The sequence below is a fragment of the Trachemys scripta genome, chromosome 2 (genome assembly GCF_013100865.1).
Source record: "Trachemys scripta elegans isolate TJP31775 chromosome 2, CAS_Tse_1.0, whole genome shotgun sequence".
Lineage (NCBI taxonomy): Eukaryota > Metazoa > Chordata > Testudines > Emydidae > Trachemys > Trachemys scripta.
In genome coordinates, this window is record NC_048299.1 from 193399633 (window position 1) to 193423912 (window position 24280).

At 40.4% G+C, this 24280-nt stretch overlaps 1 protein-coding gene across 5 annotated transcripts; it reads right to left on the reverse strand.

Annotated features, from left to right (window-relative positions):
• Positions 1-1966: 1966 nt before the first annotated feature.
• On the reverse strand, positions 1967-24204 carry RNMT (RNA guanine-7 methyltransferase). 5 transcript variants are annotated; one of them, XM_034762561.1, is made up of 12 exons: positions 24109-24131; positions 22963-23067; positions 22438-22735; positions 20913-21048; positions 18759-18881; positions 16673-16788; positions 14411-14592; positions 13596-13760; positions 9882-9999; positions 6767-6868; positions 5972-6005; positions 1967-2864 (listed from the first exon to the last, which is right to left on the reverse strand). In XM_034762561.1, the coding sequence occupies exons 3-12, from the start codon at positions 22669-22671 to the stop codon at positions 2827-2829; spliced, it is 1248 nt and encodes a 415-aa protein (XP_034618452.1). In that variant the 5' UTR covers positions 22672-22735; positions 22963-23067; positions 24109-24131; the 3' UTR covers positions 1967-2826. The 5 variants fall into 5 exon arrangements, with proteins under 5 accessions (XP_034618452.1, XP_034618448.1, XP_034618449.1 ...); XM_034762557.1 differs by lacking the exon at positions 24109-24131 and adding an exon at positions 23765-23849; XM_034762558.1 differs by lacking the exon at positions 24109-24131 and adding an exon at positions 23785-23845.
• Between the last annotated feature and the right edge of the window lie 76 nt (positions 24205-24280).

Sequence of the window (24280 nt, forward strand, 5' to 3'; positions counted from 1 at the left end):
TATTACATACTTTGTTTGAAATGACACTTTCTTCCCCGCTCAGCTTATCTACTGGTTTTGTGCCATTCTAGACACTTTACATTCCCGGGGACAGAAAGTCTATTTCTTCTTGTGTTTTAGGTCCCGGGCCACTAGGACAGTGACTCAGTCAGTAAGTTTCTCTCTAGCTTTGTTACCTGTTTCGCTACTAGTGTGGACAATTCCACACTCCATAATTACAGAAAGTATGGTAGATATCTGGACACACATAATGGGCAGTGGGTACAGTTTGCAAAGGGAGGTTGTGCATTACTCTAGAATTGTCAACTTCTGGCATGTTCTAAACATGAACAAATCAACAGCTGGAAAGGTTTTTATTTTCCCATCCAGGGAGCTAGCTTGACACTTGAACTAACGGGGTATCTGATAGCAGTAGTAGGCTGTTATTCACTATGTGAACCAGTACTAGAGTGATATAGGACTCTTTCCCAGTGGGCTTCAGTAGAGCTGGGTGAAACTCAATTTGTTTTGTGGGAAATTGACATTTCAAAATTTGGTTTCATTCCAATCACAACAAACAAATTCCAATTAGAAATTTCCTGAGAAATGGAAGGTCTGAAAATTTAATTTAAAAAGTTCAAATTTAGAAAGTTTTGAATTTGTTTTAGAACAAAACTTTGTGAAATCACTGTCAAAATGTCACTATTTCATTATAACACAAATAAAAGACACTGATTTATAAAATAAGATGTTTCAATCAGTATAAGTAGAAGCTGCTCGATTTTTTTTTAATTTCCTAAAATTTCATTCCAAAATAAAATTAAAGCTAAAAACTAAAAAAAAAATTCATTCTGAAAGTTTGGGACTTTTCATCAGAATTGATACAATTTCATGAAAAGTTTCATTTTTGTCAAAACATTTTTTTCCGATAACGTTTTAATGAATTTTTCTCACCATCTCTAGGTTTCATAGATCTCTGGTATCAGAGGAATAGCAAGACTCCAAGATCTTGGGTTCCATTCTAGGCTCTAGAAGGAAGTGTTCTCTAGTAAGCACAGACTTCTGCAATTACCCCCTGCAAGCCTGACCTCCTCTCCTCTTGAACCTGTCCCAGGTCTGTCTCTACTCCATTACTGACTCATTGTCCTGATCTCCACTCCTCAGGCTTCTGATCCCAGTCTACTTGCCCAGCCTGGTCCAGTTCACTCACTTCCCAACCTTTCTCTCTCCTTCTTCCTGCCCAAGTTCTCCATCCCACTGGCTCCCAAACATTCTGTGATCTCCCCTACCCTACTCCTTGTCCCAATTTCTTTGTCTAGCAACTCCCAGTTCTCCCCCGGCACCTCTTTTCAGATTTTTTCATCCCCAGCGATAATTCTGCATTATTTTAAATTCAATAACTTAAACTGCACAAGTAAGGGGATTTTCATAATGATGTTTAAGTACAGAGCATTTTCAAATACAACTTGATATAAGCAGTGATTTTTTTTAGCTGATCTAGATTTGGCGTTTCTGTGCAGTTCCATAAAACACTTAAGAGTTCTCACATTTAGAAATTCCTTAGCTACAACACAGGCTATGTCTACACTACCACGGTAAATCGACCTATGCTACGCGACTCCAGCTACGTGAATAATGTAGCTGAAGTCAACATACCGTAGGTCGAGTTACCTCCCAGGTAACAGCAGGGTTTGAACCCTAAACCTTCCAACACTGCAGTACACACTTGTACCAACTGAACTATAAGACTTCATTAGCTGGCAGCTCAAAAGGGTTTTATCCCAAGGTGGGGGAAAGTGGTCATTAGTACCATATGCCATTGGGGGGAGGTAGGGGTAAGCTCCCCATACCCACTACTGTAGTTGCTCAGTCAAATCCCAGGTATTCTCAGTGAAGCATAGGCCCAGCTCTTTAGAAAGCTACTGTTAGTTATTTTGATATGCTGCCAAAATTTTCCTGAGCAGCACATGTGAGAGAAGAGAAACAATTATTTTCAATAGTTTATCAACTCAGCCAAACCTGAATAACATTTAACAGAATGAGTGGAAAGCATGTCTTTAGTCCCTGCCAAGTTCCAAAGAACTGCCACAAATAAGAAACGTGTTAAAGCTTCTAAGAAAAAAAGTCACAGGCGTCTTTTATAATGGAAAGTGTTAGGCAATCTAAATTTAGGGGTTACTACCTGTTTGCAGATAATCTGCAGAACATTAAAACTGACAGAAATTCAATTATTGAAGGCATCTCTAACAATACTTTCAGCACATTCAGTTGTACAGAACATAAATCCATTTAATCTTGAAGTTATCACGTAATGACACTACATATCAGTAATCACAAAAAACAAGAACAGTTTGGGACCTTTCTACATAAACTACAACTTCAATACAATTTAATACTGTTGAAGTGCTGCACTGTGATCAATCTGAGCTTTGCTGTACAGTGCTCTTAGGCCCTGATCCTACATCACTGCAGTCACTGGAAGTCCTTCCATTGACTTCAATGGGTACAGGCCCAGGCCCTTGGTCACCTGAACAAACTTTACTAACGAACTTCTTATTGGAAACAAGAGCGTTGTGGAGTTCAAATGGCATTTCTGAGAGCATGCAGATTACTGAAAAATGTTTAAAAAGCCAGGTTCAGACAATCTTCTATATACACAAAAGTCCATCTGTCGCAGACAGGCAACTGTAACTCAGATTCATGAGCTTGCCCTAGTTTTTGGTAGTGTCCCGCACACTTCTAATAATTAAAAAATAAACATAAAAAAATAGTCGCCACAATGGTTTTACATCACTCCAACTTGTACCAGGATGCAATCTCCTCTTGCTACTTCCAGTATTGTTCTTTTCACTGTTGCTTTTCAAATGCAAAAACCAAGTAAATACCTATGAAAGAAGAGAATATTTAAAATTTGCATTACTTCCTGCTCTCCAAAGGTTTCAAACATAAAGACAGACATTTTCCTCTCTCCTAAGCTGTTGCAGAACAAATTCTATTTATTAAAAGAAACTGCAACAATGGCTACGCCATCAGTTACCATTTCTTATTACAGCAAATTTTTAAAAGCAACTTCTAGTATTGCACCTGCAACTTTTGTATGCAAAAACCCACATCTCCGTTCAAACATGTTTTTGTATTTAAGAGGCTGGGTTGGATTTCTTCTGAACGCGTAACCACAAATCTAAGATACAAAATATGAATCTAAAATTAAATGCAAAATAATTATCAACAAGTATTTTAAATGCAGTTAGCAACACACTATTATCAGCTTAATGCAGGGGTGGGCAAACTTTTTGGCCCAAGGGCCACATCTGGGTATAGAAGTTATATGGTGGGCCATGAATGCTCACAAAATTGGGGTTGGGGTGTGGGAGGGGGTGAGGGCTCTGGCTGGAAGTGAAGACTCTGGGGTGGGGTCTGAAATGAGGAGTTCAGGGTGCAGGAGGGGACTTTGGGGTGGGGCAGGGGTGTGGGCTCTGGCTGGGGGTGCGGGCTCTGGGGTGGGACTGGGGATGAGGGGTTTGGGGGTAGGAGGGTCCTCCGGGCTGGGGCCGAGGGGTTTGGCGGGTGGGAAGGGGATCAGGGCTAGGGGAGTGGCTCAGGGGTGCAGGCTCCGGGCAGCGCTTACCTCAAGCAGCTCCTGGAAGTAGCAGCATGTCCCCCATCCAGCTCCTACACAGAGGTGCAGCCAGGCAGCACAGGCGCTACCCCTGCAGCTCCCATTGGCCACAGTTCCTGCGGGGACAGCGCTTCGGGCAGGGGCAGCATGCAGAGCAGAGCTCCCTGGCTGCCCCTACGCATAGAAGCTGGAGGAGGGACATGCCGCTGCTTCCGGGAGCTGCGTGGAATGGCCCCCAACCCTGCTCCCCAGCTGGAGCACGGCAAGCCCCAGAGCCAGCTCCCCAATTGGAGTTCAAGGGCCGGATTAAAACAGATGGCAAGCTGGATCTGGCCCACGGGCCCTAGTTTGCTCACCCCTGGCTTAAGGCAACATTAATTGCAGTTAAACATTCACGTTTCATTACCAGAGTGCTTGACATGCCACCTTAACTCTGCTCCCCTTTATGTAGGGACAGTCTTCAAATTCATGTTCACAATTTCTTATATATATATTTTATATATATATATATATATATATATATATATATATAGTGGGGCAGAATTAAGGTTGTGCGTTCAACTCTGTACAATTAAAAATAAGGAAAACTGACTAAAATCCAAAAGATAAGAAAAGTTGAAGTTTGCTAATTTTAAAAAAGCAAGATCTGAAAACATACTGCTGAGTAGGCGTTTACAGCTACTAGCTAGCATTTATGCTCTAATAAATTTGTTAGTCTCTAAGGTGCCACAAGTACTCCTGTTCTTCTTTTAGCTAGCATTTTGTTAATTGCAAGTTGTACCTTCAGCGCAGTCTCGGCTAGAGTGACACACCTCGGAAATACTTAATTTGGTATGTAATCAAAGGAAGATATATGGGACAATGAAATCTGTGGAGACCCGTATGTTTTATAGTAACAGAGACATTCATTTATTGTGTTAGACAGTGCTGCAAGACCAATTTCTTATGAGAACAAACAGAATCCAATTTGAGTTATTATGGGCTTCCAGCTGGCATCAAATATTTGTGTTTATGATAAACTAAGTCATTGCTAGAAGGTTGCTCAATCTATACAGTAAGCCTGAATGCCTTTTCCAGCAGTGAAACAAAATGTTATTCTTTTTATTTGATCAAGCTATGACTACATCCTACTCCTTATAGGCACTATTCCTCAATCTCTCTCTAATGGAAATAGAGAAACAAAACCCACATTTATGAGATTATAATAGTTGCTAAAAAGAAGAAAGAAATCTTGTAGTTACAAGAGTTTTCCATGTTTTCCCTTTACAACTGGACTGATGTATGTTTATCTAAAATGAGACAGCCGTAATAAGAGAACACCAGTTTGGTTTGTACAACCAAAGCACTAAAGGGGAGTAAAGAATTATTTGAAAAAAATTAAGGTCACCTGCTCCATATGAGAAAAATTGTGACCCAAGACTGTATGAAAAATCACGTGATAAATAAGCTCCCCCCCCCTTTTTTTTTTAAACACACTTCTGAGGATGCCAACACATACCAAACTCTGAAAGAACATTAACCTGATAGCATATGGCTTTTTGTCTGCCATAAGTTATATGAAAACTCTCTCTTGGAAGGAAACATTTTTTCTAATCAACTTCTTTTCTTCTTTGGAAAGAATTTCAGAAGAAAAAAAAAATCTTTAAAACTTTGTGATTTAAAAATTTTTCTATGACCTCTCTAAAAACATCCAGAACGTATGTAACAATGTTGTATTATTTTAAAAAGCCTACAAATCATCAGATTGTAGCCTCAATCTCCTCAGACTTCTTATTTATTCCTAACCTGCTTGTGTCTGAAGTATACTGACTACTGAAAAAAAGCAATATGCAATATCAACAGCCCTCAAGAAAATAATCGGATTTGCTTGATAATTTCTTGCTAATTTTTACTTGGTTCTTTAATTCACCTCAAAAGGTGAAACTTCTATTTTATTAAAATTTTACTGCACAATCAGAAAAAAAGCCTGTGCTAAGCTGAGGTACAAGGTGCCAAAACACTTAAGACCAAATCTATTGGCCTTCAGAGTTTCCATTCCATCTTCGCTACATAAAAAGCCTTCTCCCAAACTATGCATTTATTCCTTGAAGATTTGAGCATTGTAAACTGCTTCTGTTAAGTATATTTAAATTGAAACCCGGTTATAGGGAACTAAATCCATATTTAAGCACCTAAATTAAAAGGATTCTGATTTTCAAAGCTATTGAACACAAACAAAAATGGGTACCTTTTATTTAGTGCTTAACCTTAGGTCACCAAGTCTGAAAGTATCTGCTTAATTGTTACACTCATGCACAATGTCCAAGGCAGTCATGTTATTAAACAAACAGTTTTGGTAAGCAATAGTATTCAAACTTTGCAAACAGTACTTACTTGCTGCTTCCCATTCAGATTTACTCAAGGTTCCCTTTAAAGAAATTGACAATAAGGCACACATCACAAATGGAGTATGATGAAATATAAATCAAACATTCCCCTAAATCATGAATATTTTAAACAGTTAGTAACAAAAATACTTGTCTAAGAAATCAAGCAGCTTTTTCTTTACATAGGTGATCCATTAATCTATCAACTACTAATAGGGAAATTTCTTTTTCAATCATCTGCAGGTTTGAGATAATAGTTTAGCTAACTCGTTTATTCAATTTTTCCCCCTGGATATAGGGTTTTATGTTACACGATCACTACATTTTTACTATAAAGATCAGACCTTTATTTAAATATATCAATGAGTGGATAAACAAGTGCTTGAAAAATAAATCTCAGTTTAAAGGGAAGAATGTTTCAACCTATGACTTACAGTCTACATGGATATGCTACCCTTTAGTGTGAAGGACAATTAAACATCAGATCTCTTGTGGAAGAGAGAGGGTACTGGTCATTCTAAACTATAGTTGTTTCTTTGAAGAACATAGTAAGTTTTCCATTTAATTTTAACACTGATTTTTATAAAATTGAATATGTCATTAAATAAATTATCTACTAAGGCCCTGATTTTCTGAACACTTATGTATGTACTTTATAAAGATGAAGAATTCCATTGACTTCAATGGAACTGAAGGTAAGCAGATGCCTAAGTGTTTGTAAGGCTAGACCCTATGTTTCACTGAGCACATTTTGCTTCTGACAAGATTCTATCACTTAAATAAATAAATAAAAACCACTTACCAGAGGTAACTTTGGTTTACCATCTTTCATAAGCTTTTCTGCATGCTCATAATCATCAGGTTTATCAGAGACAAGTTTGGAATTATCATTTGCAGGATATGGCTGAAGAAAAAAACATAAGTTACTACATAATGGCTAGATGTTTAAAAAAAAAAAAAGTGAACCAAAAAAGGTGTCTCCTACATAAGAGTATGCCTACACTGCAACTGAAAACAGGCTTGTGCCAGCTGACTTGGGCTTACAGGGCTCAGGTTAAGGGGCTAATTGCAGTGTAGACATTCAGGCTCAGGCTGGAGCCCAGGTTCCAGCCCAAACAATTAAACAGCCCCTTAGCCTGAGTCCCACAAGCCTGAGTCAGCTGGAACAGGCCAGCCATGGGTTTTCAATTACGCTGTAGACATACCCTAAAAGAGGCCTTAAAGGGAGCTCAATACCTATGAAAAAAGTCAATCTGCAGTTATTTCAATGCCTACCATTAGCTATCCAAGTCTGAAAATTTAGTCTCATTATTTGCTTTCTGGAAAAAAAAAATTAAACCAATTTTTATGCTCAAGCAGATTTATACGAAATCCAATTTAATTACTTCAAACAGTGAATCAGAATTGACTAGTACTTACTGCAGAGAAGTGACATATGTATCTATAGAGCTTATCGATCACACTCACTATTGTAAGACTATCCCATCACTGTTCTGTAATAGGGTAAAACCGATAAGATTGAAGTGGCTGCTGAATTGTTTGCTCTAAGTACTGGAAATGAAGTCCTATGCAATTCTGAAGTTATAAAAATAGATGAATGTTCAAAACATCAAAAATGAGACATGACATAGCTATCATTTTAAACAAAGTTACCTATTGGATTTTTAAAATGGATTTAGTACTTGTGAAAGATTCTAGATACCGGAAAGTGATTTTTACTGATTCACAGTTCAGCTGTAGGACAGGTACCAGTACAAGTTCCTGCACACTGCCAGGGCAACTCACCATAGTCCTGCTCTGAAGGGAAAGCTTCTAGATCAGGACATGAATTACCCATAGAGGCCCAATGCTAGAAAAGGTATATCTACAGTACAAAATTATATCAACCTATGGTATGTGGACAAACAGCCACCGCAGTAATTAAATCGCTTTTGCATGTCCACACTACACAGCTTGTGTCGGCGGTGCATGGCCTCACCAGTATAGCACTTGCACCGATTTACTGTTAGTCTGGGACATTGTGGGACGACAACAATAGACGTAAGCAACGCAGTGTCTACACTGACACTGCGTCAACCTAACTACATCGACCTAAGCGCTGTGCCGCTTGTGGAGGTGGAGTTAAGTCAGCATGGCGGGCAAGTTACATTTTAGTGTAGCTGTTTATAGAGTTATGTTGATGTAAGCTGCCTTACGTTGACCTAACTCTGTAGTGTAGACCAGGGTTTTGTCTAGTATACTATCACGGCTATCAACTTGGATGGGCATCAGTCATCATGTTTAAAAAAAAAAAAAGTCTACGAACACATGACAAACTACTATCATTTCACACAAGCCATCACAAAAATTTATATTGCATCTGTAACACGTTATAATTTATATAGTATTTACATCTCCAGTGTTTGTCCTTTCTTGATGCTGCCATTGCAAAAACCTTGCTTCTGACCTCAAGCATTGTCGCATCCTTTTCACCTCGATTGTTAATCCAAACTACTGTGGCAAAACCATATTCTTCTCACTGATTTGATCCCTTTCCCCCTCCTTGAATCGTTTCATTAGCTTCCTTGCAAAATTAACCTATCATCCTTGTCTTCAGTTTTCAACACATCTTTGCCCCTCTTTATACATCTTTAAACTTGTTTCCTCTTATTCTCAACTCTTGCTCTTCATTCTGCTCACTCTAAGGCTAGGTCTACACTACCCGCCTGAATCGGCGGGTAGAAATCGACCTCTCCGGGATCGATTTATCACGTCCCATCGGGACACGACAATCGATCCCCAAATCGGCGCTCTTACTCCACCAGCGGAGGTGGGAGTAAGCGCCACCGACAGAAAGCCGCAGAAGTCGATTTTGCCGCCGTCCTCACAGCGGGGTAAGTCGGCTGCGATACGTCGAATTCAGCTACACTATTCACGTAGCTGAATTTGCGTATCTTAAATCGACTCCCCCCTGTAGTGTAGATGTACCCTAAGCTTTCTGCTCTTCCAGTATAAGCAAATTCTCTCCTGACAGATTATGGCTAGGTCTTCACTAACCAAAAGAAGGTGTGCTTTTATCATGGTGTAACTAATGCTGGTTAGCTATTCTGCTGTACAAACATAGTGGAGACAAGGCCCTTTTGTTTTACTGCAATGTAAACTAGGCAAGATCAACCACAGTCAGGAGTGTGTGTATAGTGCTAACCTCTCCCGGTTTGGAAAACTGCCTGAAGCTGCAGAAGATATACACACACAGTACCTGTTCCTTGGGGGAACCAAGTGTAAGTGAGACATTGAGGGTAAAAGATTACTGCTGGACATAGATATAAGACTAGTTATGGATTTACATTTAAAAGTATAATTGTCCTGTATATACAAAGTATTTATTTTTGTATACATAATTCAATTCTTGCTCGGTTTTCTAATAAATAGGTTTCCTGCACATAAAAAAAGGTAATTATATGATAGACAACAGCAAGTCCTTCTATTCCATTTCTTTCTCTTGTTTATAATGGAAGCATTGGACCACTCTTTTCAATGAACAGTTATTTATATAGCACCAGATATTACAAATATATACACATACATACATACACACACCTATATAAAAAGATAAGCAAATACAATACAAAGCACAAGTGTGTAGAACCTGTTAAATGAAAATTACAAGTATAACATGCACAGTTGCCTAGTAACCTAATATAAAAACTTGTTCTCAACAGAAAAATACTTGAAACTCGTTAGCTACAAAATTTAGAAGATTAACTGCTTTCAGCAGCAAGCCATAGGAACTATTTGGCTCCTACAATGCCAGCACTTGACTACTAGTCATAATTTATTGCCCAAAGCTATGGCTAAACTAGATCAACCCCAGCAAGATGCAAAACACTATTTAAATGAACGAAGGAGTTTTTTAAAATCAGCATTTTTATATTTACCTCCAAAGCCTGCATTCGCTTTAACAGCATTTTATTTTCCTCATCCTTAATCTTTTCTTCGTAGAATTCCCGAAATGTCATTTTGTAGACTAGTTTCATGCCATATTTTTTTGCCATTCTGTGAAAATAGTATGCTTAAGTGATCCACAAAATTACTGTAGAGGTATTTTTAAAGCAACAAAAGCCTGAGTTTATCATAGTTGATAGTTTTGAACCACACAGACATCATATGGTCTTCAGTAGGACTGCAACCTCTAAGTTTATATATTTATGGCTTTTATCAGAAAGGCTGGAAAAGTCCACATTGCCATCAAATATCCATTTTCAAGGAGTTATAATGTCATCAAAAATTCTCTGCTCTAAGCCTGGGTATAAATATTTCTGACTTGGACAAAGCAATTTCTCTCTCCCTGAAACACAAGCTTTGATGAAAACTCAATCTGAATTTGGAGTCAAACTTTTTTTCCCCCCCCATTATGCCCCTGCATCAAGATCAGCTACTATGACCCCTTGAACCCATGAAGAGTTCTATCAACTTAAATGGGATTCTGCACAGATCTATATTAACAGAACCTAATACTGGAAATGGGCCTATAGGTATCAGAGGCCTTTTCCCTAATTATTATTATTTATTTGTATTACCATAATGCCTAGGAGCCCTAATTATGGACCAGGACTCCATTGTACTATGCTCAGTACAGAGAGAATAAAAAGAGAGTCCCTTCCCCAATCAAAGTATAAGACAAGAAACAACAGATAGATATAGACAGGGAATACAAGGAAACAATGATACAATATTGGTCACCATGATAGGCACTAGTATTAGCATACGAGCAGTCTAACTGTTGTCAAGTTTGAGGCATCACTGCAAAGGCGAGACCTTTAAGAAGGGATTTTAAGGATAACGAAGTAGCTTTGTGGGTGTTTACATGGATCTCCTCCCAATAATGACGGTGTTCATTTAAGAAATGAACTAGTGGGCAATGAAGGCTAGCATTATTGGCCAATCAGCAGGAGCTGACATTTCAATAGTAAATGACAGATAACTGGTAGGGTGGTGATGGACCTTGAAAGCGAACACAAACATCTAATGTTTAATGTGAGAAAGGGAAGCCAGTGAAATGATGCAAAGAGAGAAGTTACGTGGTCAAGGCAGTGGGCTAGAATAATATCATTTGCAACAGCATTCTAAATGGATGAGTGGGCAAGACTGCATTTGTCAAGGCTAGAAAAAAGAACATTGCAGTAATGGAGACATGAAATGGTGAGAACCTGGACAAGCTGTGTGGACGGATAGGAAAGGCTGTATCTTACATGTAAGAGAATCTATAAGATTGAGATAGAGCCTGGATGCAAGGACCTAGAAAGGTCTGAGTCAAAGATGAAGGACTAATTATGGGCATGGGCAACAAGCAAGAGGATTGTGCTTCAGCTGACGATTTAATAGTCACAAGACAGAGGCCAAGATTTTATTTTGGACAGGATAACGATCTGGAGGGAAGAGATAGATCTGAGAGCTGTCACTATAGAGAGGATAGTGGAATTTGTGCTGCAGAGGATATTATCCAAAGTGTAGAGAAAGAAGAGACCAATGGCAGAGCTTTGTGGAAGCCAGATTTGGGGGGGGGGGGGGGGGGGGGGGGGGGGGAAGAGGGGGGGGGCGGTAAGGTGGATACACTGAAGGACTTGCTGAAGGAGCAATTTAAGAGGTAGGAAAAGAACCAGAAGAGGACAGAGTAACAGAAATCAAGGGACAAGAAGAGCATGATGATGGTGTCAAAGGCCACTGACAGGTTGAGGATGAAGAGTACTGGTTCTGAGCTCCGCCTAGGAAACCATCATTAAAGACTTTGTCAAGAGCCTTTTCAGTGGAGTGCAAGGGGCAGATATTAGAATGAAGAGAGTCTGGGATGGAACTGAAGGAGAGCAACTACAGACAGCAATTGTAGATAACATTTTCAATTAACTTAGGCCTTGTCTACCCTATGGGGGGAGATTTATCTAAGTTACGCAACTTCAGCTACATCAATAACATAGCTGAAGTCGACATACTTAGATCTACTTACCATGGGGTCCACACTATGCTATGTCGATGGGAGACGCTCTCCTGTCGACTCCCCTTGCACTTCTCATTCGGGTGGAGTACAGGAGTCGACGGGAGAGCGATCTGCGGTCGATTTAGCAGGTCTTCACTAGACCTGCTAAATTGACTGCCGACGCATCACTCGCTGCGCATCCCTCTCAGGTAAGTGTAGACAAGCCCTCAGACACGAAAGGGAGATGGGACAGTAGCTGGAGAGGCAAACAGTGTCAAGAGTGGCATGTTTTATTTCTTTTGGGTTTAAGACGGGAGAGGTTGAAGCACACTTGTATTATGAGCAGAAAGAGCAAGAGGTTAAGGAGAAAAAGTAAGGGAGGAGATAAGTATGGGTGAGAGAGAGAGATCAGGAAATGGGATGGGTTCAGTGCACAGGTTAGAGGAGGAGACAAGGGAGAAAAGAGAACGTGGGAAGGAAAGGCTAGCTGTTGGCAGAGAAAGGTCACATCATCTTTTGTCAATTTTTGAAACAGTGTTAGATTTTAAAAAATCTGTTTCATATATAATGAAACAACTTTTAATTAAAATTCATTTTGTACATATGTATACATTCACACACACACACCACAAGTTAGCTGAAAATGAGATTTTTAGCTAGAGGCATATTTACATATCCCCAAACACAGACTATAGAGCACTGTTTCTCAACCACCAGTCTGTGGAAGCCTCTTGGGTCCGTGAGATTTTGCTGACAGTTTAGGAAGACAGCAAGTCAGTCCCTGGTATCAAAAAGTTGAGAAACACTGCTGGAGTATATATTATTTCACAGGAAGCCTTTAGAGGAAAAAAAATTGGGGTTTTTAACCCTCTTTTGCTACATTATGATTTAAAAAGAAGGTCTGAAAGAGCCAACCTGGATTATTTCCCATTTCACAATTATCCCCAATAATAAGAGTTCTGCCTTCAGTGACTCCCGTGCAACCCTACTGCCTGCAACTGGTTGCGCTTTAGTAAGCATTTATATCAATAGACTGACAAGTCTGAACAGAATCCCCAGCATTCTTAGGCTTGTAGAGCCAACGTATCTAACAGTGGCTTTTTTTTTTATTCTATCCACATATATTACATGGGCAGAAGATCACTTCACTTTTTTAGTGACACTTTTCAGAGCAGAAATGCTCCCTGAAGGGTAAAATCCTGGCCCCAGTGAGTCAAACAGTTTTACACTAACTTCAACAAAGCTAGGATTTCTCCCCAAGTATCTTAGTATTTTAAGTAATAGCAGCAGGAGAAATGAGTTCATTCTGAGGCACAACTGAAATTGGTAGGGTCCTGTTAAAAAACATGGAGGCCTTAAAATAGCTGGCAGCACAGCATAACTAATTTACAAATACTATAAAAATATAAAGTTTTAGCTACCTGATCAAGAATCTGAAATACTGTTTTACACCAGCATCTTAATTTGGGGCTACCACTCAGGATCTGAAGATAGATATTTTATTCCAAGAATTTTCACTACCAATAATCCAAATCTGAACCAGATTTGAGAGAATACTAATAAAATGTTTTAAGTAGTATATCCTGATATTACAGTAATGCCTGGTGGTAGATTTCTGCTATGTGCTCATACAATTCTACAAAATTTGATTACATAATGAAGTCAAAAGTAAACTTACTCTATCAGCAAAGGAAAATAAACCAAGAACTCAGGGACATCAACAACTCCTTCCAAGTTAAAGTCATACTTGCAGCCAAACAAGGGATAATCCCCCTTCTTCTCAAACTGTACGGTGTACACATCATTCCCAAATGAATCAGTTTCTGAAGCTTCAAGTCGCTTTCTACATAAAGATATATAAAAAGAGTAATAATTGATAAATAAGCTGTTATTCCCATTTTGCAGATGAAGAAACTAAAGAGAGGTGCAAGGACCTTGGACAAGATCACAGAAGGACAGTCCATTCCAGTGACCTATTCTCTGCACCGCCCTGTCTCCCTTAGCCATCAATTAAGACTAATATAAAAACATGGGAATGAAAAAGTGTTGAAATTTGAATAAAAAGTCTGAAGATAACAGGTTATAACACTCAAAGGGGTCAAAAATTAGACAAACATGGAAACTGAACTCTTTATCCCTTAGAGGCAGTTCAGGGTTAGAAATAGGCAGATTCAAAAGTGTCCTAGAGGAAGCTTGCAGCTACAGCCCACATTGTACTTGTTTTGTCACTAATTAAATCAATACAGAAGCATTACGTGCTAGGAACTGTAGTACCCTGAGGGCATACCTCCCTATGAAAGATGAGGGTGGGTGCAATCTGCTCCATTTTATTCAAGTTACTGTATGTCTGACTCTCCTGGCAAGTAGGCAACACAGGCCCTCAGCTGGAAACATTTTGCTGTAAAATACATCAAGGGCACCCAAAGAGTGACTCCTTTAAATTTGATAACATTTCATACAATTTTAAAAATTAATAGAATGAATAGCACTTACACAAGCTCAAAGCTATTTGGAGTTGTGCCAATAAAATACCCTCCAGGACAGAGATTCCCGCAAGCATTTTTAAGCATCATGTCAGCCTGCTCATATGTCTCAAATGAGTAATGGTAAACAAACTGACAGCTGCATATGTCGAAGCACATATGTGGATCACTGTAACTGTCAGACAGAAGTTCCTGAAATGGATTAAAAAAAGAGTTTTGAGACATATACCAAAGGCTGCAGAAACAAAAAAGTGGTTTGTGTTAATCTTCCAGCAATGCGTGCCAATCCCATAATCCAAGTACTTAAAAGAAAAATAATAAATTTTATTTTCCTCTTCCCTCAGCAAATTCAGACATGAACTACTGCTTGGTAGAAGGAGAAATAAAATGAAATAGAAAGCCCACTTCTACTTAAGAAACCATATACTGCATTCCAAAGCCACCAGAATATATTTATATCACACTTTAAAATTGTAATTTTTCACACTTTAAAAAAACATCTGTGAATTAACTGGCTCATCAAATTTCAGAAACCAAAATAATGTGGCTAAGTTACAACTTTTAGTTTCCAAAATAAATTCTAGTATTGTTACTGAGAGTTCAGCTGCAAGTGAATTATGGCAAATTTTATTAAGATGAATTTTCGGTTTACAAAATTTGTAGATATTTGTACATGGTTTTTGTGCTTTCTAAATAAAAAACAGCAAGATACGTAACTTCAGTTTTGAAAGAATTGATTAGCTGCTTTTTAGTCTTTGAAATACAATTTACTAGGTTAAAAAAAAAAATCAATGTTTCATTTTTAATCACATGGTTTCATTGCATGCACTTGCACACACGCCCTTTCCCCACAGACACAATTAATCTGTGATTGCTAGAATGAGCCCTTGGAATTTGAGTCAGACTGGTCTTTCCACAGGCCTTGCTACAAGAAACCAAAGCTGTGAAAAGTTATCAAAATAAATTCTAAATATAAGCAAAATGGAAAATAAAAATGCTACTGGAAAACTTCACCTAATAGGCTGCATTTCAGTAGCATTAAGATTCATTTAAGAGCAAGAGGACTAAATAAAGTCAGAAAGACTTCCACATTTGTTCTGGGGGTGGGACAGAATATAGGCCCATCAAGACAAATTTTTATAACTTCCCTAGTAGCTATGTAGCAACAGTTAGCAAAATTTTGGGAATAACATGACCCGACTAGTTAGTGGGGAAATTGAAAGAACACCTTTGGCAGGTGCAACAGAGGGTCCTGTGGCACCTTTAAGACTAACAGAAGTATTGGAGCATAAGCTTTCGTGGATGAATGCCCACTTCATCAGACGCCCGTCGATCCAGCGCATAATGTAGACAAGCCCTAAGTCTCCATATAGACAAGTCTTTAATGCAGGGGTGGGCAAACTACGGCCCACAGGCCGGATCCGGCCTGCCAGCCATTTTAATCTGGCCCTTGAGTTCCTGCTGGGGAGCGGGGTTAGGGGCTGCTCTGCACAGCTCCTGGAAGCAGCGGCATGTTCTCCGCCCCCCGCGCCCAGCTCCTACACGTAGGGGCAGCCAGGGAGCTCGCTGCCCGCATCCCAAGGGAGGTCCCACAGCTCCCATTGGCTGGGAACTGCAGTCAATGGGAGCTGCAGGGGTGGCGCCTGCAGACAGGGCAGCATACAGCAGAGCCCCCTGGCTGCGCCTCCATGTAGGAGCCATTTGGGGGACATGCCGCTGTTCCCGGGAGCCGCTTGAGGTAAGCGCCGCATGGAGTCTGCACCCCTGAGCCACCTCCCCTAATCCCCTGCCCCAGCCCTGATCCCCCTCCTGCCCTCTGAACCCCTCAGTCCCAGCCCGGAGGACCCTCCTGCATCCCAAACCCCTCATCCCCAACCCAACCACAGAGCCCGCACCCCCAGCCAGAGCCCTCCCCCTCCCCCCTGCACTCCAACCCCCTGCCCAAGCCCTCTCCCACACCCTGAACTCCTCATTTCTGGCCCTACCCCAGAGCCTGCACCTCCAGCTGGAGCCCTCACCCCTTCCCATACCCCAACCCCCAATTTTGTGGGCATTCATGGCCTGCCATACGATTTCTATACCCAGATGAGGCCCTTGGGCCAAAAAGTTTGCCCACCCCTGCTTTAGTGTAACAATTTAATCTTAAATTAAAGTCTTCCCTCCTTGAAACACTCCTGAACTTTCACTCTAGTGACTTCCAACATTTATTCAAATAAGAATGCCAAGAAACCAGTTACAACGCTAGTGAATATATAAAGCGGAACAACTGTACCTTGGAGCTATCAGCTGTTATAAATTCTGCATTGAAAATGTATTCATTAGAACGACATCGGGCTTTCATGTCAGCATACCGCTGTTGGCACTGTTGCATGGAAACTTCAGCAATATCTATAAAAAAAATAAACTGCATACACGAACTTCTCTTCAGCTAGGTATGATTGGAGTTAGAGCAGATATACCATAGTATGAGCAAAAGCTGGTTTTCAGTAGATATGCTCCATTATGACGTTTTATTTATACTTATGTGGACTACAAGGAACTAGGCACACTAACTTGTTACATACATACTTGGTACTAAAAATGGCAGAGAGCCAAGCCAAGGCCCTTAATTTTAATTTAGCCCTCATTCAATAAAATAGAAATTCCACAGAATGTAAGCTTTAATAAAAAATTTCTAGCCCTTACAGTTGTAGCAGAAACCTTCACAATGTGAAGAGACTGCATAAAAATGATGCAGTGTTGTCTTCAAGAGTTTGCAGAGAGCTCTAAACAGTTCTAAGGCCTTGTTAGACTAGAAAAAAATGACACACTGTTGACATGGATGAGTACAGTTCAACTCTGTGGGTTTCTGAAGTGCTACTGAAGGTTTCTTTTTCTTTACACTTGCAGATTAAAGGTGCTTAGTTGAAATTATTGAAGACATTCAGGGCTGGTCTATGCTACAAAGTAGCTCACAGCTGTGAAAAATTTCATGCCATGGGTAATGTAATTAAGTTGATCTAAGCCCTGATATACACACCAGTGTAGTGTTTCTAATATAGACATACCCTCACTGTCAGCAGTAAGAAATTTTTCTAGTGTAGACTACATCTAAGAGATGTGAATACCACAGGCATAACTACTGACTGAATAATGAGGACAATGAGATAGTTTTAAATACTATTAGTGTGCAATTGTGTAACTGGTTTATAATTATAGGAAGTGTGTACACAAATCAGTTAACTGAAAGCCAAATGGCCAAAAATACCCAATGAGGGTAGAAAATAACTGTGGTCCTCAAGATATCAAGAATAATTTCCCCCTCTCTATAAAATACATAACTATTAGTAAAGGACTGTTACTATAAAGGAATCTTTAAAATATATCAGATTTAAACAAAAATGATATTTATATATGGTAAATGGAATGAGGGGTTCAGTCAGATCCCATCTCCTCATAGCTAATTCTGCAGCAAAGACAATTCCAACCCTGTGATATCACAGTAAACTGGTAAAATAAAAATTAGCCTTTTCCCTAGCATTATAATTTTTCTCAGAATCTAAAATCTCTAAAAATAGTTCCTTGCTTTTTTCATAGTAAAGATAGTTTTCAGGATAACACCAATGCACTTGTTTTGCAGTGCTATATTGCCAGTATCTTCCTTTAAAACTTACTTGATAAAATGCTCCAATAACTGGAAAGCAAATTTAAGATCAAGATTACACAACTTTGTATTATTAATTCTGTAATTAATGGTTGATTCATTCGATTCTGTAATTAAGTGGTGACCAAGGGTGCCTGCACTATCTACACTGCAACTGAACACCCATGGCTGGCCCGTGCCAGCTGACTTAGGCTCGTGGGACTCGGGCTAAAGGGCCATTTAATTGAGGGGTAGAAGTCTGGGCTCAGGCTGCAGCCTGAGCTCTGCAACCCTCCCACCCCACAGGGTCCTGGAATCTGGTCTGCAGCCCAAGTCCAAACGTCTATGCCACAGTTAAACAGTTCCTTAGCCTGAGACGGTGGGTTTTTAACTGCAGTATAAATATACATTCAGTTTTTCATGGAGATTTTAAACAAACATGTTTACTCGATTCCAAACATTCACTTTGTATTTATGAGGTAAAATGGATAACTGGAAAGAAACACTAGGGACTGTCTCCTCTATTTATGCTAACAGTTTAACTGGGAACCATTATAAAATGAACATGAGAAAAAAAAAGCCAGGGCAGAGCACTGAAATGAAGTTCCTTCACAGCAAGCACGGCATTTTTGGACATATCCAGAAAGAAAGGAACGAAGTATGGTGTTCATAGTACATGCATACATTTCCACAGAACCTTTTGTACTGTCTCTAGAAAGTTACTTTGTCTTCTTACCTGTGCACACAAGTTTGCTAATTTTGCCTTTTTTCCATTTAAGCAGATCTCCACCTTTGCCACATCCCAGATCCAACACAGTGATATCGCGCTTCCTACGTCGTACCTTTTCTATAAATTCACCTACAAAAGAGAAAGCACACATTGAACTAATAATGAAGCCTCTTTCATTACACAAAGTTCCCTATAGCACCAAAATCTGATATTTTAGAATTTCAAAATTCAACTGAAGACTACATTAGAGTTTGTTTAAAAAAAAAAAAAAAAAAAAGTTTGATTCAAGTTCTGTATGCTTCTTTTCCTGAAGTGTGTGTGTTTTTTAAGTGTGTGGGAATGGGGGGAGGAGGGGGGTGGTTTAAAAACACATTTTATCAATCTCATAAAAGATTTGGAGGGAAAAAAAGGAATGAATGCTTCCTGGAATGAGTGTTGTGTGCGCAGCATAAGCCAAGCCTTGGGAAGGAAGGGGTGTTTTATAGACAGAAAAAAAGCGATGTGTTGCTTTGCTTAACACTGAGCCCAGAGGTGATTAAGAAGCAGGACTGATAAAATACAAAAAGGAATCTCATCCAGAATGAGGTTGGGTATGATTTACGAGCATGAGAGAGCACTCTTAATTAAAGAAGGAATGAGCTACGCTAGTGGTTCTAAAAACACCATTGCAAACCACCTCAGAAACGGGTAGAGAGTGGCAAAAGGCGACAGAATATAGTATTTTTTTTGGCTGCAATCATATTGCAAATTTATACATTTGATTTGCTGTTTACTACCCAGTCTAAGTTTTAGTAAGCATTACAAGGATTCTCCTTTCCAAAAAGAGTATTTTTTATCCCGTATGTTAGCTTGCATTTTTCAAAGTGGAATTTCATTTTGTTGCTTTTTATCCCTGGTATTACCCTCTCTAGGACCCTATATTATTTCTCTGCCCTAACTGGTGTTAGGATCTTATGCAAATTTCTTTGATGTTAGTTTACTCCCAGTACATTCACAAAGTTATTAATTAAGCCTACCCCCAACAATATTCCTTCTGGCATACCTGCAGACCCCTCCTCCTCAACTTGATACTTCACTATTTCTTACCCTTTGTTCAGGTCTTTTGGACAGTTTTTAATACGTTATAGAGCATGTACCCAAACAGATTTAAATTAATTCTGAATAAGGTTTCAAGAGACACTACACATCAAATGCTTTATAATAATGTAAATATTACCCCTCACTGCTTTTATCCACTAATTTTTTAGTGCTATAAGACAAATGCTATCAAGTTTTCCTTGGAAAAATCTTTTCTTTATAAATCCCTGGCACTTATTTCCCATGGCTCTGCTATTCTTTATTTATTGATTTCTCTTAGTATTTGTTCCTTTACTTTACTCGAGTTTGAAGGTATATTTATGGGAAAGTAAGTATCAGGATCACTTTTGAAAGTCACTACATTTTTTCCCCCCGCTAATATTTTGCATTTTTTCTAGACTTTTAAAAATTATTGATCACATAGCAAGTACATTTATTGTTTCCCTTCATACTGACACATCAATGTCTTCAAATACTGAAAATGTACATAGTATAAAATTATTCTACATCTGAAGTAATAATGCCTCTAAAGGAAAGGATAATAAAAAATAAAATATTAGGAATTCTACGGGAGATTTTACAAGAACAGATTAACTCCTGAGAAACAAAGATTCTGTTTGCATGTTACTTGTGGGGAAGGGGAGGGGGCAAACTACGAGAAGCAGATTAGCTTCTAAACTTAATATTTATCCAGTTTTCAGAAGCGTCATTTGGTGTTTAATATTTTAAACAACATTTGACATGACCATAATGTAAGAGTGTCTTATCAGGACTGGGACTCTCATTGTGCTAGATGCATAAAAACACATAGGAAAAAGGAAGAAAAATCAATGCCTTGAAAAGCTTGCAATCAAATTTCAAAAGAGCTGAACTAAACAATTTCCTCTGAGTAAAGATACGCTATAATGAACACTAGAAAGCAGAAAACATTTAGCTGCAGTCTTTACATGACCATGATTGTTTTGTGATGACCACAGGATATATTTGAATGTAACCAAAGAAAATTAGATACACTGCAATAAAATATAATATAATAACTGACTTTTCAAGTGAGGACAAAAGTAAGCAATAAAGGAGTCATACCAATGAGAAGACTCTTCATCCAGTTATTAAAATTTCTGAGGAAGAAAATGCGACTCTGGCTACGTTTTTCCAGTCCAACTTCTTGAAGTTCATTGTAATGTGCTGCTACAGTTTGCCCATGTCCTTCTTCCAAATGCTATACACAATGGAAAATAAGAGAATCAAATGAGAGAGTGTGAACACACTTCAGTGTTTAATTAAAAAGACTCATGTTGACCACAGGTTTTTAAAACACATCAGAAGTAATGGCAAAGTTTACTGGGTTCATTTACATAAGACTATTTCCCAACTCCTCTCTTGATCACTGTCCTGAGTTCTTTAATTCCAACCAAAGAGGAGGACACTCTTTAATACCTAACACCATTATTATTATTAGTTATTTGTATTGCTAGAGCACCTAAGACCCCCAGTCATAGTCCAGGATCCCACTGTGCTAGACACTGTACAAACAGAACTGGCCAAAGTGGTTCCTGCTGAGTGATTCAAGGCAGCTCTTCATTGCAGAAAGATGGTTTAAGTTCTTGAATGCTATTCCCATTGTTCACTGAAAGAATCAATTTCATCCCAGTGAAGCCATGGATTTAAGGGCTGTATCTACATTCTCCAAAAGTTATTCCAAAGTAGAACTTAAAAGAAATTTAGTACACCTCTACCCCGATATAACGCGACCCAATATAACATGAATTCGGATACAATGTGGTAAAGCAGTGCTCGGGGGGGACGGGCCGCGCACTCCGGCGGATTAAAGCAAGTTCAATATAACGCGGTTTCACGTATAATGCGGTAAGATTTTTTGGCTCCTGAGGACAGCGTTATATCGAGGTAGAGGTGTATCAGAAACCCATTTTGAATTCACAGCTTCAGAGTACGTCTAAACTACAGCAGCATAGCTATGGCACTGTGCTGCAGTTGTGTTGCTGTGGCACTGTAATGTAGATGCTTCTTCCTACATCAAAGAAAGGGACTTTTCCATCAATACAAATAACCCATCTCTCCAACAGCTATGTCAATCTAGCCACCTCTACATGGGGGGGGGGGTAGGTAGAACTATCACAGAGTGCAAAATTTTGTACAGCCCTGAGCCACGTAGCTAGATCAACCTAGAAGCGTAGCCTGATCTCAGAAACCCTTTCTAAATGTAGAACAACAGATACATATTCACTGTTCATTTAATCCAACTGCCAGCTGGAGCCTCAGACCCCAGAACTCGAGGGCTGGATTAAAACGGCTGATGTGCCAGATCCGGCCCGCGGGCCATAGTTTGCCCACCCCAGTTTAAAGTCTCTCATCATTCTAATTACCATCTTTCTTCCCAGTTCCTTCAGTTCCAACAAAATTCTGTATACAGTTTTCAGACAATAGCAGCAAAGGCTAAAATTAGCTGCTAAAGTTTTAAATATACACTGTAAAAATGCTTGTTATAAATACTTTAAGGATCCATAAACTTCTCTAAACCCACGTCCTGAAACAAAGATTTTAATACTTGCCTACTGTTCAGACAGAACTGAAAACAGATAATACTCACCACTTTTCTAGGATGATCTTCAAGTTCTGATTTTCTCTTTTTTGATGTGCTGTCCTCATGGTCACTAACATCTTCCTTTTCATTTCCAGCACAATGCCCTTTACCTGAAGTTGTATTATTGTCATCCGAACTGACAGCAGACTCTGCTTCTGAAGCTTTAGATGTTGTACTATCTCCTTCCTCAACTAAGCTCTTTTCTAACTCTTGTTCTTCAACCCTGCTCGAATCAGACATGTTGGAGGTTATTCTTCTTGTTGCTTGATCAAACAGGAATCAGTGTTTTTTTCATAAATAAATTCTGTGAGAAAAGTGAGATTTGACTTTCAGTTTACAATTTATGCTTGTTCTTCCTTACATTATAAAAGCCCCATACCTAGTGCTGTAGAAACAAATTAAAATCAGTTTTTACTACAGAGTGCACACAATCTAGCCCTCATATTTGATTAGTCAAAAGAAGACAGCAGGTTAAAAAGTAACATTTTAAATGTGTTCAATTGGGTTTAACACAGATAACACCCAAGTTACCATATGAGTTTCTCTCTCTGTTCCAGTTTATTTTGAGCATTTGACAGGACTTTGGTACAGCTAGCTTCACTGTTTCCTCTGACCAGCTCTCCTGTTAGTGTGATTCTGTCACACAAAAGAGAGGAAAGAAAAAAATTAAAATTAGGAAAACAAGGTGGTTAAAAGCAAGGGCTGGCAGAAAGGTATGGGGCTGGCATAGCCCAGGTAAGGGCCAGACACTCCTGTCCCCAGCTGACTAGATTTCAAGCTGACGTTTTTCAGAGTCTAAAGCCAAAAGGGACCATTAGCTCATCCACTGTGTAGCGAGGGCCGCTGGGTCTCGCTCCGCACCCCAGCTCTGTCCGGCTAGGCCCAAGGCAGCCAGGTGACGCCGCCCCCCACGTTCTGGCTCGGTCCCAGCCTCACGCGCTTGTACCAGCTGGCGCTTGGCCTAGGCCCAGGCCCCCGGCAAAGGGGGAACTGGGGCGGGGCTCCGGGCGGCAAAGCCCCGCCCCCCCGCGGGGAGTCAGATACCCCCCGTCTCTGGCACTCGCCCCCACACTCCTCTTCCGGGACCCCCGAGCAGTAGCAGAGACTCTTGGCAGGTCACCTTCACGAACCAGGCTCCCCCCACCCGACAACCTCCTAAGGGGCGGGGCGATGAGGATGGAACAGCTCCTCCTCCCCCCAAACACCGGGCCCAGGCCCCGCCCCTTCGGCCCACCCCCCATCCCTGGGCCTCTCACTGCCCCGCCCTCCCAGGGCACATGCAGATGCTAGCGCGAGCCCCATCCCGTCCCCCAGCAACAGCGCCCTCGCGCACCTCCCTCTTCTGCGTCCCACCGAGCAATCAACAAGCGACTGCGAGTCCCCCCGCACTGCACCACTTTGCCCCGCCCCCTTCCCCCGCAGAGCGCGTGCGCAGCCCTTCGCCCTGTCTCCTCCCCTGCGGCGCGCGCGGGAACGTGAGCGTCGCCCCCGCCCCCAAACTTCCCGCTCTGCGGAAAGCAAAGGACTCGAACCGCAGAAGCGGGGCGGACGCACGGAAGCTGTTTCCTGAAGGGACGCTTCGCACTTCATGCTCCGAGCCCGGCCTGTGCCCCCCATCCGCGCGCAGCTCCTCAGGACCGAGGAACGTACCGGCCTGAGAGTCTGCGCAGCGCTCACCGAACCAGGCTTTCCGCCATCCTGTTTGCGGAAGTGACGCACATAGAAAGCTTTGAGATGTTTATGTCATATCCGGTGGGGGGGAACGGAGGATGAGAGAGCCGCAGTGGGGCACCAGATGCGCACGCGCATACGTGACTCCTCTCTAGTCTAGAGCGCATCTGAAGGGAGG

Bases quoted from the DNA above. Each gene is read 5' to 3' on its own strand.
- RNMT (XM_034762561.1), bottom strand. From the start codon at position 22,671: ATGTCTGATTCGAGCAGGGTTGAAGAACAAGAGTTAGAAAAGAGCTTA. The intron at 18,882-20,912 runs GTATGACTCCTT...TCTCTTTTGTAG, and splicing joins GATGAAGAGTCTTCTCATTG to GTGAATTTATAGAAAAGGTA. The intron at 14,593-16,672 runs GTACAGTTGTTC...AATCCATTTCAG, and splicing joins TAACAGCTGATAGCTCCAAG to GAACTTCTGTCTGACAGTTA.